We start from the raw sequence: 14,291 nt of genomic DNA, 5'->3' as shown, positions 1-14,291 counted from the left end.
TTTAGAATAGAAATAAATCAAGAATCATGCATGATAGATCGCCAACAAAGGACTATGGTCTAATAGGTTAATTTTTTCTTCGAAAATTATTGTTTTCATGGTTCTTTCAACTTAATGAAAATTTTTGGAAGGGTTTTTGTCCATTTACCCTAATTCTAGGGATTTTTTTCCCACTCACCCCATTAAGTTTTTTTAATTATCTTTTACCCATAAAGACTCAGAGAGAAGCCATAGCAGACTTCGTCGCAGTCCCGTTGCCAGCAGTCGGATTCTGGTCACCTGTCGTCGGATTTCCGTCACCGGCCCCCGAAATCTGGTCACCTACTGCCGCCTATCGGACTTCTCTGAAAACCTCGCGGGAGGTCCCTAAAGAGGTGGTCGGAGATCTCATAGGTCGCCAGAAAGGTTTATTGCCCCCAAATAAACCTGTATTGCCCCCCAATAGAGGGTCAATAAACCTTTATTGCCCCCCAATAGATGTCTATTGCCCCTAATAGAACTTTCAGTCGCCGGAATGGGAACTAATCTCCCTAAATTTAGACAAATAAAACTTTGATTAAGGAAAAAAAAAGAGGAGATTACATCAATTCAAAACATCTATTGTCCCCCAATAGAACTTTCAGTTGCCGGAATGAGAACTAATCTCCCTAAATTTAGACAAATAAAACTTTAATTAAAGAAAAAAAAAGATTACATCAATTCAGAACGTCTATTGCCCCCCCAATAGACCTTTAACAGACTTCTATTAACCCCCAATAGCCTTTTAATGCCCCCAATGGAACCTTTTTTTTTTTCCTTTCCTTCTGGGCCTTCTGCCCCCATTTTATCCAAAAAATAATTGATTTGGGCACATAGAAGCACATGCTTTTCCCTCTCCACATTCACATCCAATGCAATGTGTATCTACACCAACCATGATGACAACAAACAAACTGACAAGAAAGACTCGTAAATGAACCTATGGAAATGCATCGCAAATGGCTTCTCTGCAAAAACCCCAACCACCCAAGAATTATAACAATGAAACCCATTATGGATGCGCTTTTTTTTTTTTTTTTTTCTGCTGCTTTGCGACGCAACCTTCTTTTTCTGAGCCGCCCAGGGCGCAGCTCGAAAAGCCTAGCCGAGATCGACACCCTCACCACCTTTAGACTCAACCTCCAAGATTCGATTGGTGCATTGAACGGCTGGGATTCCTCCACGCCCTCCGCTCCCTGCGACTAGCGCTGTGTCTTTTGCGACAATACTACTTGGGTCTCCGAGCTCCGCTTGCCTCGCCTCCAACTCGACAGCAGACTCAGTGACTCGTTCGCGAATCTCAGGATGCTGGGGAAGTTGAGCCTCTGGTCAAACTCCTTCAAACAAACAACAAACAAAACTCATCGATCTCAGGCCTGAGGTGGTGATGATGATGGCCAACGCCGTCTTTTGCCATGTATGCGTACTTCCGCTTTAGAGTGGCTCAATCGGAGCAGGAAGACTCGTAAATGAATCTAAGGAAGGATCTGGTGAGAGAGAGAGAGAGAGAGAGATCGACATAGAGGGCACATGTAATTAATTAATTAAGTTAAGGGCAAAACTGTCATTTTGCTTTAAACTGGGTAAGTGGGAATAAAAATTTGTTGCTGGGGTAAGTGGGATAATTTTGGCCAATTTTGGTGTTTTGGGTCAAGGACCCTTTTTGGAATTTATATACAATTCAGCTTCGTTCATATATATATATATATATATATACAGATCCTATCCAGAGCGGAGCTCCGCTTTGAAAATTAACGTGTGAAGTTCGAGTTTTCGGTCACTTTTCGGTCACATATCCACATCTCGACCGTTCAGTTTTTAGATACTAGTGTATAGATCGTCTCTGCAAATTTTCAGCCAAAATGATGATCGTTAAGGCATTGATAAGTGCCTTAAAGCTAGTACGGTTCAGGTTGACAGATTCAGTCCGTCCATTGGTTTAAACGAGTTAGATGCCTTAATGATCATCAATTTGGCTGAAAATTTGCAGAGATGATCTATACAGTAGTACCTAAAAACTGAACGGTCGAGATGTGGATATGCGACCGAAAAGTGACCGAAAACTCGAACTTCACACGTTAATTTCAAAGCGGAGATCCGCTCTGGATTGGATCTGTATATATATATATATATATATATATATATATATTTTTCATTTATTTTTACATTTATTTTGTTCAGTGAAAAAAAAAAAACAATTCACTGTGGTAACTATTTGGAGTTTCCCTAGGACAAAAATAAAAATAAAAAATAAAAAAGAAGATTTTTTTGTCGAAAACAAAAATATTTACATAATCTCATAGTAAAATCTCATCATTGCAAAATGATCCAAACAAGTCATTTATAAATTTCATCACTTAATCCCTTCACTATAAGCTCTCATCATCTTAAAGTCTATTCATCTCAAAATCCCATCACCTTGAAGTTCCTTGAAACCTTCAAATCCCTTACCCAAACACTCTCTTAAGCTCATCACTTCCATCACAAAAGTATTATACTTCTATATGCATTTTTGTAAATCTAGTTCACTCTTAACTAATGTTCAAAGTTAATCTATGAATTCTTCATCCAAATTTAGAATTAAGTCATCTGTATTCGAAGGCGATTTGTAGATTTGGTAATTCAATAGCCAGAGGCAGATATGTTCAAAGTTAATCAATAAATTCTTAATCCAAAAAGATGCCTCTAGAACGTTGTAAGTATATTGAGCTATTACCATTCAATACATGATTTTCCATTGTCACAAGGAAACTGGAACTTCAAGGAAACAAAGAGGAAGATAAGATCAAGCAGAATTGATTCACTGATCTTGAGTTTAATATGACATTCATTCCAAATCATGTTGCATAATTTAAATTGATTTACATGTCTATTAAATTGATTTGGTATATTTTGCATTAAAGACTTTTTTGCATGCACAACAAATAAATAGGAAGCATTGATTTCAGTTTTGATATCCTTCCATATTTATCTTATTTGATGATTAAAGAAAAGATTTGTTTGAGGGGGAGTTTTCCTCCCTTATAAAAGATTTCGAAACTGATACTAGAAGTGGGGTTTTTTTTTAATGCATAAAATTGTTCTCTTTTGAACTACTTGTTTTGTTCAAATCAATTTCTGAAAAAAAACCTTCTTTCATTGCATAATCATTTATATTTACTCTCAAGATCAGTGATTCATTTGAGAGCAAGGAAGGTTGAAGATAGATTATCTAGAATGTTGTATTAGAAGTTAGAACAGTTGTAAAACAAGTTAGCATGTGTTGCTAAGTGAAAGTGTTTGTTATGAACAACACTACTTGTATTCTGTAAACTCTAGTGTTTCATATTGGATTGTTTTCTTCGTGTTGGCTACGTTAAAAGCCACGCAGTGAAGTTTCCTCATTGGAGAGGTTTACACTGCGTTAGCAAATCTTCGTGTTATGAATCGTATTTTCTTTGGATAAATTCATATACGCAAAGTTCCTTTTAATATTTGTTCCATCTAGTATTTTCACTTGGCATCAGAGTTTGGTTCTAGAATATTCTAGTAGATCACAGGGACGATGGAACAACATCGAGATAAGGCTGCTGGTGGATCTGTTAATAGTCCTCCATGGTTTGATGGAGGATGTGAAAAGTACACTCAATGGAAGATATACATGAAATCATACTTGTATGCACAAGATGAACATGTATGGAACATTGTGGAAAATGGCTGGAAGACACCAATAATTCCAGCTAAAGGTGAGGGCTCATCAGTCTCTATTCCTAAGCCACGGAAGGACTGGACTGACGTAGAAGTACGTGATCTTCAAACTGACTTCAAAGCAAAAAATAGCATTTTCACTGCTCTCTCTGAACGTGAAAAACTGAGGATTAGTCACTGCGACACTGCAAAACAAGCTTGGGATCTGCTGCAGACTACATATGAAGGAAACAAAAAGGTACGTGCACAAAAACTACAAGGTCTAATATATGAATTTGAAACTATGACCATGGGAGATGATGAAACTGTGGATGACTTCCATGGTAGAATTCTAAAGATTACTGGTCAATGTCGTAGTCTAGGTGCCCCTTTTGATGAAGATAAGGTTGTCAAGAAAATACTTAGAGCCTTACGAGAAAAGTTTCACTCTAAAGTCACTAGTATTGAGGATTCTTTTAACATTGATGAATACCCTTTGGATGAACTCATTGGAAATCTAAAAACTTATAAACTAAGACTAAAACCTGAAAAGAAATCCAAAGGTGTGGCTTTCAAGGCTGTGAAAGGGAAAGAAGAGGAAGATGAACCACTTGATCTTGCTCTTCTGACCAAAGAGTTCAAAAAATTCCTTAGAAATAAATCCTCCTCTCAAAATTTCAATGCTCCCAAGAAAATTTTTGTTAACAATGATAACAACGTTAAAAGGAATTTTAGAGCAAATAAATCTGGAAAAATAAAATGCTATGAATGTGGTGGCTATGGCCATATTTCTACTGATTGTGGTAACAGGAAGCATGGAAATAGCAACAATAAATCCCTCCTCTCGACATGGAGTGATGATGAACATCAGGAGGTCGAAAATGTTGCCTTCGTGTCGTCTCTTTCACTTGAATCTGAAAGTGATGAAGAATTCTCAGATGATGAGACTAATGTCTACTGCAAACAACTCTATAAAGCGTCAAAAGCCACATTAATCAAAAATGCAGGTTTGGAAGATGAAATTGTGATGCTGAAGGCTAAGAATGAGAAGTTGGAGCTGATATGGAGGACTTCTCAAAACACTTGGGAACAAGAAAGGAACAAACTCATAGAAGAGCTGCAGAACTCACAAAGTGACAAAAGTTCCCAGACCTGGAAGATACAATGTGCTGAACTGAAAAACAAAATCAAGATTCTTGAACTTGAGGTAAAAGGACAACATGCTCTAAACTTAAATCTGCTAACTAAAAATGAATCATTGCAGGAAGAGCTGAAGTCCACTCAAGAGAAGTTCACAAAGTTTGAGATAAGCTCTGCAACAGCATCTAGGTTGTTCAGCTCCGGAAAAGCCCACCATGACACATTCGGACTTGGATATTCTGGAGAAAGCTCCAAAGGCACACACTTTGTGAGAGAGTCCAAATCAGAAGTGGAGAAAAGTGATCCAATCACCCAAGTCATCAAGGACACTATCACAAGGGCTGACAAGGAACCAAAACCTTCTCAGAATGTCACTCAGGTAAGGATGAATCAAATGCTTCCGACTGATCATAACAGGTACTCAACTTCTAAGTCTTTTATTCCTACATGTCATCACTGTGGTAAATTAGGACATATCAGACCGAGATGTAATGAGAGACATAAGTCAATTCCATCTGGTGAGGAAAAGCTATCTGTAAAATCTCTACATTGTGAGCTTAAAGAGCAGAAAGAGCTTATCAACAAATTGGCTAACCTGATTACTAAAGCAAACATGCAAAATAGAGATAAACCTGTCTGGATTAGAAAGGATTTGAATAATCATCGTTCTAATCACTCTGATTCTACTAACTTTATTAGTGATATCTGTTTCATGACAAGTGTAAGTACAGATAATCCTTCAACATATATTGAGGCAACCTGCCTGGTAGCACTCACTGCATTGGCAGACAAGCAAAAGGATTTCTGGTATGTGGACAGTGGTTGCTCCAGACACATGACTGGAGATAAAGCTTGGTTCACCTCGTTCGAAGATGAAAGCACTACTGGTTCAGTTACCTTTAGTGATGGAAGAAAAGCCAAAATTCTTGCACGAGGAACAATCAATACTCCTGGAATTTCTAATCTAAAAAATGTTTTGTATGTTGAGGGTTTAACTGCCAATCTAATCATTGTCAGTCACTTGGCTGATGATTATGAAGATGTTTGGTTCAACAAGCAAAGATGTGTGATTCTCGATAAAAAGGGAGAAAACATTATGAGAGGTAAGAGATCTTCAGATAATTGTTATCACATTCAATCTAATGAACCTCTAAATGTACAGGATTGCTTGTCTGTGAGATCTGTCGAATAAACCTTCGAAATATGGCACAGGAGATTGGGACATGTAAACTATCAGGATCTACTCAAATTATCCACTAAGCAGTGTGTCAGAGGCTTACCAGCACTAAGTGGTAAGACCGACAAGATATGTGGAGAATGCAAAACCGGAAAGCAAGCCAGATCTCCTCATAAAACAATAAACTCTGCCACTACCACAAGAGTATTGGAACTGCTACATATGGACCTTATGGGACCAGCTCAAACAGAAAGCATTGGAGGTAAGAAATACATACTTGTGATAGTTGATGACTTCTCCAAGTATACTTGGGTTAATTTCCTAAAAGACAAAGCTGAAACTTTTGAATCATTCAAGGGTCTAAACCAAAGAATGATAGTTGAAAAACAGTCCACAAACATGTGCTTAGTAAGAGTAAGGTCAGATAATGGAACTGAGTTTAAAAATGCTGGTTTTGCTAACTACTTTCATGAGTTAGGTGTTTCCCATGAGTTTTCAGCCTCGATCACTCCACAGCAAAATGGAATAGTTGAGCGCAAAAATAGAGTGTTGTTAGACATGGCAAGGGTAATGCTGCACTCTACTAGTCTAAGCTCGAACTTCTGGGCTGAGGCAATCAGTAATGCATGTTACACCATCAATAGAGTCTTTTTGAGACCTGGAACTGACCAAACAGCTTATGAGCTGTGGAAAGGTAAGAAACCAAACATAAACCACCTTCGTGTGTTCGGAAGTCCTTGCCACATATTGAGAGATCGAGAGCAACTCGGAAAATTTGATGCTCGAAGCGATGATGGTATCTTCCTTGGATATTCTATTAATAGTCGTGCATATAGAGTCTATAACAAACGAACTAGGATTGTTATGGAATCTATTAACGTGTCTATTGATGATTACTACATTAGACAGGAGGAAACTTTTACAGAAACATCACCTACTCTCAGATCAGGATCAGAAGACACATCAACTACTGATGAACAGGAAGAGAATGTTGACAACATCTTCGAGCCAGCTCCTCAAATGAAAAGAGGGTTCAAGCAAGTCCAAAAAGATCATTCTCGTCAAGATATTCTTGGACAAATCTCTGATGGTCTCAAAACCAGAAGCCAAACTACTCCACAGGTAAGTGTAGATGAGGTAAGTCGAGGTAATGCTTTACTTTGTTTTATCACAGAAAATCAAATAGCGATGAATGTCATATCTCAGTGTGGGTTTGTTTCTCTAATTGAACCAAAGAATATCAAGGAAGCTCTACTAGATGATGATTGGATTAGTGCTATGCAAGAAGAATTAAATCAGTTCACTAGGAATGATGTGTGGTACTTGGTACCAAGACCTAGAAACTGTAATATAATAGGCACTAAGCGGATTTTCAGAAATAAAAGTGATGAAAAAGGGAATGTAATCAGAAATAAAGCTAGACTAGTGGCACAAGGTTATTCACAGATTGAAGGTCTCGATTTTGATGAAACTTTTGCCCCTGTTGCAAGATTAGAATCAGTGAGATTGCTTTTGTCTGTTGCTTGTTACCTAAGATTCAAACTGTTTCAAATGGATGTCAAAACTGCCTTTCTGAATGGTGTGTTGCAGGAAGAAGTCTATGTGGAACAACCTCAAGGTTTCAAAGATCCACATAATCTGAATCATGTTTATAGACTCAAGAAAGCCTTGTATGGTTTAAAGCAGGCTCCATGAGCCTGGTATGAAAGGCTATCCACCCATCTGGTGGAAAAAGGGTACACAAGAGGATCAATTGATAAAACTTTCTTTGTAAAACATGTGAAAAATGATCTTATCATAGCTCAGGTGTATGTTGATGACATTGTCTTTGGCTCTACGTCTAAATATCTTGTCAATGAATTTCAATCGATCATGGAAAGTGAATTTGAAATGAGCATGTGTGGGGAGCTAACCTTTTTCCTTGGACTGCAAGTAAAGCAACTTGATGCAGGTATCTTTCTATCTCAAACCAAATATGCTGAGAATCTCATCAAGAAGTTTAGGCTTGAATCCAAGAAAGTGGTTACAAATCCCATGAGCACCACTACAAAGCTGAGCGAGGATCTAAATGGAAAATCAATCGACTCCACTTTCTATAGAAGCATGATTGGAAGCTTACTGTATCTAACTGCCAGTAGACCTGATATTTCATACAGTGTGGGAGTGTGTGCTCGATTTCAAGCAAATCCCAAAGAATCACACTTGGAAGCTGTCAAAAGAATCATCCGATATATCTCTGGTACAATTGACTGTGGCATTTTCTATACCTTTGACACTAACGTAGAAATTGCAGGGTATTCTGATGCTGACTGGGGTGGAAACTTAAAGGATAGAAAAAGCACTTCTGGAGGTTGTTTCTTCATTGAACACTATCTTGTTGCTTGGCACAACAAGAAACAAAATTGCATTTCTCTATCTACTGCTGAAGCTGAATATGTCGCAGCTGGGAGTTGCTGCACACAAATGCTCTGGATGAAACAAATGCTTCATGATTATGGCATCTCTCAAGGTAAGTTGTCTATTTTCTGTGACAATACAAGTGCTATCAACATCACAAAAAATCCTGTTCAACACTCTCGAACAAAACACATTGATCTTCGCTATCACTTTATTAGAGATTTAGTTGAGCAGAATATACTTGAGTTAACTTTTGTGCCCACTGAAAGTCAACTTGCTGATTTGTTCACTAAGCCTCTTGACACTGCTAGGTTTGAGATGTTAAGAAATGCATTGGGGATATGTTCTAAGTATTAAGGCACTCTAATGTCTGTCCACTGTTGAGAGAGAACATTGTGATCTTAGTGTACCTTGACCACTGTCATTAGTGACTTGTACATATAGTCAGTTATGTCCATTGTTGTCATGTCTTATTCTGGACAAACATTGTGTACTCATGTTTAGTATCCTATTCAGTTAATTCTCATATGCACTTTCACTTATAGCCTATGTGGTGGCATGCTCCTTGTTTACTGTCAAAAGAGATTCGGTGAAATAGGCGAACTGCTTAAAATGCTCAAATGATTCATTCCCTCTGCTCAAAGTAATCAGGTCCTAGTTGTGGTGAACTTTCTAGGATTTGTAAGAAACGAGAATGGATAACTATATCCCATCTCTCCGAGTAATCAGGCCTTAGTTGTGGTGAACTTTCTAAGGTTTGCAAGAAACGAGTTGGTGAGTGATCTTTGCACGTAAAATAAAATAAATGCAAACAACTACTCGAGACTCTCTCCATGGAGCATCCTTGTTATGTTTAGTACCCTAAGAACATCTGTTCTGGGAGTTGCTGAGAAGAGTCTTTTTACATGAGTTCTAATTGTCACAAAATAAAATAGGTCTATGACTCAAATAAAATCTGTGCTTGGGAACAATGTTTCCTACTCCTTCTAAGGAGAAATCATGAGCTTAGTTCACATGTTTAGTTCACTCCTTCTCTTAGTCACTAAACTTGTTTCTAAGCCCCACATACTGGTTATACTCACTTTTATCACAAGGTTACTCCCTAAGGTCTGAATATGAGTACCAATTCATTTTGTTGATAGAATACATCATGCTTCGTACTCTGAACTATGTTCCTTTCACTACGTGATTTGTGCTCTCTGTGATTAAACTATGCTCATTTTTCTCTCTTCGATATGACATATGCATTCATTGCCTTGATACTTAGCAAAGGAAAAGATCATGTGATATAATTGCAGATTATGAGAATATTTTTGTCTCTTAGTTTTCTTCCTTGATTGCCATCTGGTTGCACTTAATTTCCATAATGATTAAGCCTAAGTTGAGGGGGAGACGTTCTCTGCATGCGTATATCTAGGAAAAATAACTTGTCATAACTCCTCTCTCCCTTTGAGACGCTATCCCAATCGGTGTGTTCTTTGGTTTTCCCTAAACCTACTGATTCAATATATATAGCCTCTCTTGTCTCCCTCGGATTTTACTCTTGGTTGTCTCTGTGTGCAGGTTCTTTCAAAAACTGGTTCTCTCACTATGATTCGCACAAAGATCACTACTCGCCTTGGTGGACACCGGCGACTTCCTCCTCCAGAAGACGGCCGTCAGGCCGCTGCAAGGGCCGGCATTCTCCATCCTGGCATGCATCGTGAACGAAGTCGCAGTCCTCCTCCTCCTCCTCGTCGATCTCCATCCCCTGATCCCTCTCGCTACTCCTCTCTTCGTGATGCTATCCTCGTGGCTGATTGGAGAATCGCCTGTCTCACAACTGACATGGATGACATGCATTCTCTCCTCGTTCGCACCAACCATACTCTCAAGGAAGTCCTCAAGGAAATCCGAAACATGCAGCGCCACCCTCCCGGGTTTGACGCTCCTGGTCCGTCCATGCATGTCCCGGAGGACGATGAACAGGAGGAAAGCAAAGGTTCCATGGACACTGAGGAGTATCGGGACACCGTGACAAAACTGCTGGAGGAATTTGATGTTCCTTCCCATTCAAAGGGGGAGAAGTAATTTCCATCTTCTTTTTCTTGTTTTTGCACTTAAATTTTTCATGAACAATAGTTGCTTTGGTTTTGGGGTTCTAAGTGCATAAGCACAGATATTTTTGGATGCTTTTTGTTATTAAGTAATTTTATTTTGGCTACTTGGATCTGGAAAAGGATGGAAACTGATTCCTTAATCCAAGTAGCACCCTTTGTTTAGTGATTGGTGTTTATCTGTGAAAACTAACATGCAGGACAAAAAGATGGAAAAATCGTGTGTTGAATGGGAATGCCCAAAGGGGGAGATTGTAAGTATATTGGGCTATTATCATTCAATACATGATTTCCCATTGTCACAAGGAAACCGGAACTTCAAGGAAACAAAGAGGAAGATAAGATCAAGCATAATTGATTCACTGATCTTGAGTTTAATATGACATTCATTCCAAATCATGTTGCATAATTTAAATTGATTTACATGTCTATTAAATTGATTTGGTATATTTTGCATTAAAGATTTTTTTGCATGCACAACAAATAAATAGGAAGCATTGATTTCAGTTTTGATATCCTTCCATATTTATCTTATTTGATGATAAAAGATTTCGAAACTGATACTAGAAGTGGGGTTTTTTTTTAATGCATAAAATTGTTCTCTTTTGAACTACTTGTTTTGTTCAAATCAATTTCTGAAAAAAACCTTCTTTACTTGTTTCATGTATTTCATTGCACAATCATTTATATTTACTCTCAAGATCAGTGATTCATTTGAGAGCAAGGAAGGTTGAAGATAGATTATCTAGAATGTTGTATTAGAAGTTAGAACAGTTGTAAAACAAGTTAGCATGTGTTGCTAAGTGAAAGTGTTTGTTATGAACAACACTATGTACTTGTATTCTGTAAACTCTAGTGTTTCATATTGGATTGTTTTCTTCGTGTTGGCTACGTTAAAAGCCATGCAGTGAAGTTTCCTCAATGGAGAGGTTTACACTGCGTTAGCAAATCTCCGTGTTATGAATCGTATTTTCTTTGGATAAATTCATATACGCAAAGTTCCTTTTAATATTTGTTCCATCTAGTATTTTCAAACGTACAATCTTGCCCCAAGGAGCAGTCGCACAGTAACGATTGATAACGATATAATGATACTAGCATCAACTATCTTTTCCTCACCAAAGTTAATATGCAAAGGGCCTACCAAACCACCACAAATACTTCACGACCTTCCCAAACCTACCCTACGTTCCACCTCTTCCAGTCACTACGCCTTGACCTTAGGTTTGCTTTGAGCCTCCAACTCCAACAACCCAAACCGTCATTGTCAATCCGCTATCTGAGCCCCTCCTAGCTTGCATAGTCACATACCACCCTTCCAATCCATCACAAATCAGAGACAAAGTAAGAATCGCCTATACCATCTTCCCTATCAACAAGAATCACTCCGATCATAATATATTAATATTTAAGAACAAGATAACTCTATACAAAGAGTTAAATGTGTAAAATGGAATTATGACTAAATTCACAGTATCACCCACGTACAAAGATCAATATCATATTGTCGCTACCAAAGGAGCACATCGATGAATTAACAACACCTTAGGATATTAAGTAAACCGACCATTTCTCAAAAAAAAAAAAAAAGTAAACCGACCAAAGTGTCTGATGAATGATTCTATATGGGAAATTCTACTGTACCTATTTATATGTGATACACACCTTTACATATATGACATCAAATTTGTTGTCAATGTGGTCAAGAGAGTCTATTTTTGTGTAATTTTAGTTCTATTAGAGGTAATTACTCCACTTATAACTTTTTTCCAATTTATGAACAAATTGTTGTTAATTTTGTTGTAATTTTAGTTTAACCAGATGTAAAATTAGTGTATGGTAAACATCCTAGTACCATAGACAACCTCTGCCTAAAGATGCAGTTGGCCACTGCATTGTCTCTAATTAAAGGGAGGTTTAACTACAATTTCGATCACTTTTGATTATCGAACTTTTGATGATATTTGTGTTTCAATTTTTCTTGGTCAGTTCTCTCTATTACAATAGATACCATATGTGAAACATGCATCAACCAAATTCAAATATATATGTATTATAAATATTAAGTGGAATAAGTGGATTAGTGCACTATGCCAAAATGTGCTTCAGACGACACACTTCAGACGACATAAGTTTTGTTTTATGTCGTCTGAGTTTTTCAGACGACATAATTTTTTTTTGTGTTGTCTGAATATAGACTAAAACCATACTCGTTCAATTTGAAAAAATGGTGAGCATTCAGACAACACATTTGTGTAGTTGTAAAAGATGATGATTTCCTATCTCAAATGCGGAGGGATATCCAAAATTTGATCAAGTACTTTTCCCTCTCAAATAGACGAACTCTAGTTGACTAGAAAATGTTGTGACATTTAGACAACATTTAAATGTCGTCTGAGTGTGGAGCTTGTTTTAAAATTTTTGAAGTTATTTTGACTTGTGCTTTTTTACATAGATCCCTCGTAATTAAATCATTTTCTGTCCTTCTCACTCCAACACCAGCCCGCACGCTCTCTCTTTCTCACTCAGCTCGACCTAGAACCCGCAAAACTGGAAAACTCAAACACCAGCCTCTCTCCTTCTCACTCAGCTCTCTCAGATCTCGATTCTCACTCTCTCCTCTCTCCTTCATCTTCTCACTCTCTCGATTCTTCTTGGTCTCTCCTTCTTCTTCTTAGCCTCTACTTCATCTTTCGCGACCGGATTAGTGGACCTCCCCAGCAACAACAGAGCTGTTTTTAATTCGGATATTGGTAAGCAATTTAGGGTTTCAATCGTTTTTTAGTTTAGGGTTTCGATTGGGTTTAATCCTAGATCGATTTTAGGGTTTTATCTGCAAATTTTAGGTTTGCTTATTATCCAAAATTTTGATTTTAGTTGATTTCGATTAGGTTTTTCTTCTATTTGGGGATGGGGTGATTGAAATGGATATAGCTATATTGGGGTTTTGTCTTGGGGGTTTCTCTTCGATTTAGTGCTGTGGTTTTCCTTCGGTTGAAATGGATTTATGTGTTGGTGTTTTATTTTCCATGTTGTTTGACAAGAACTCTTCCTTCTTTCAATTAAAACTCATTTGGGTTTTGGGGTTTTGAGTTTGGATAATAGTTCTTCTGTTGTATCATGTTTCTTCTATTTTGTTGGCCTTGATAGGGAAACTTGGTGCTACAAAAGGATTTGCTGGGAAGGATGTAGTGATTGTGGCGTGAGTAATTGATAATGTTTAATCTTTTGCAATCTATATCTGTTGATAATGTTTATACCTTCCCTGTGCTTAATATTGCCTTGAAAATCATGTTAAACAGGGCCTACCGAACTGCCATTTACAAAGCAAAGCGAGGCGGTTTTAAGGATACTTTAGCTGATGATTTACTGGCACCTGTTTTGAAGGTAAGATAAACGTACAGTTGAATTTTCATAGGAAAGAATGTCGAGTCTCGGGATTTGTATGTTTCATCTTAAGTCTATAGGGCTAATTTATCTGTGATGTACTTGTTATGTAGGCAGTTATAGAGAGAACAAATTTGAACCCAAGTGAAGTAGGGGATATACTATAGTTCTCGCTCCTGGCTCACTTAGAGCAATTGAGTGCAGGATGCCAGCATTTTATGTTGGTGTTCCTAGTAAGTCTTTAATTGTACATGGTATTTAAAGGGGCACCTTATATTCAGTTTTATCTATAGTCAGAAGCTTATAGTCCATCTGTTTTATCCAGATATAGTTCCCATCAGAACCGTCAACATGCAATGTTGATCTAGCCTTTAGGCAGTTGCTGATGTAGCTGCATTCATAATGTAACA

The 14,291-nt window shown here is 37.7% G+C and overlaps 1 protein-coding gene across 1 annotated transcript; it reads left to right on the top strand.

Annotated features, from left to right (window-relative positions):
* Positions 1-3,562: 3,562 nt before the first annotated feature.
* On the top strand, positions 3,563-6,084 carry LOC133730666 (uncharacterized). Its single transcript, XM_062158217.1, has 2 exons — positions 3,563-5,927; positions 5,987-6,084. Exons 1-2 carry the CDS (start codon positions 3,563-3,565, stop codon positions 6,082-6,084), a joined length of 2,463 nt encoding a protein of 820 aa, XP_062014201.1.
* Positions 6,085-14,291: the final 8,207 nt, after the last annotated feature.

The sequence above is a fragment of the Rosa rugosa genome, chromosome 2, assembly GCF_958449725.1.
Source record: "Rosa rugosa chromosome 2, drRosRugo1.1, whole genome shotgun sequence".
Taxonomy (NCBI): Eukaryota; Viridiplantae; Streptophyta; class Magnoliopsida; order Rosales; family Rosaceae; genus Rosa; species Rosa rugosa.
Note: the sequence above shows the minus strand (reverse complement) of the source record. Positions and strands in the feature narration are given on the sequence as shown.

Excerpts from the sequence above, each read along its gene's own strand:
- LOC133730666 (XM_062158217.1), top strand. The coding sequence starts at position 3,563 with ATGGAACAACATCGAGATAAGGCTGCTGGTGGATCTGTTAATAGTCCT. Across the intron at positions 5,928-5,986 it reads GGGAGAAAACATTATGAGAG|GATTGCTTGTCTGTGAGATC; the intron begins GTAAGAGATCTT and ends CTAAATGTACAG.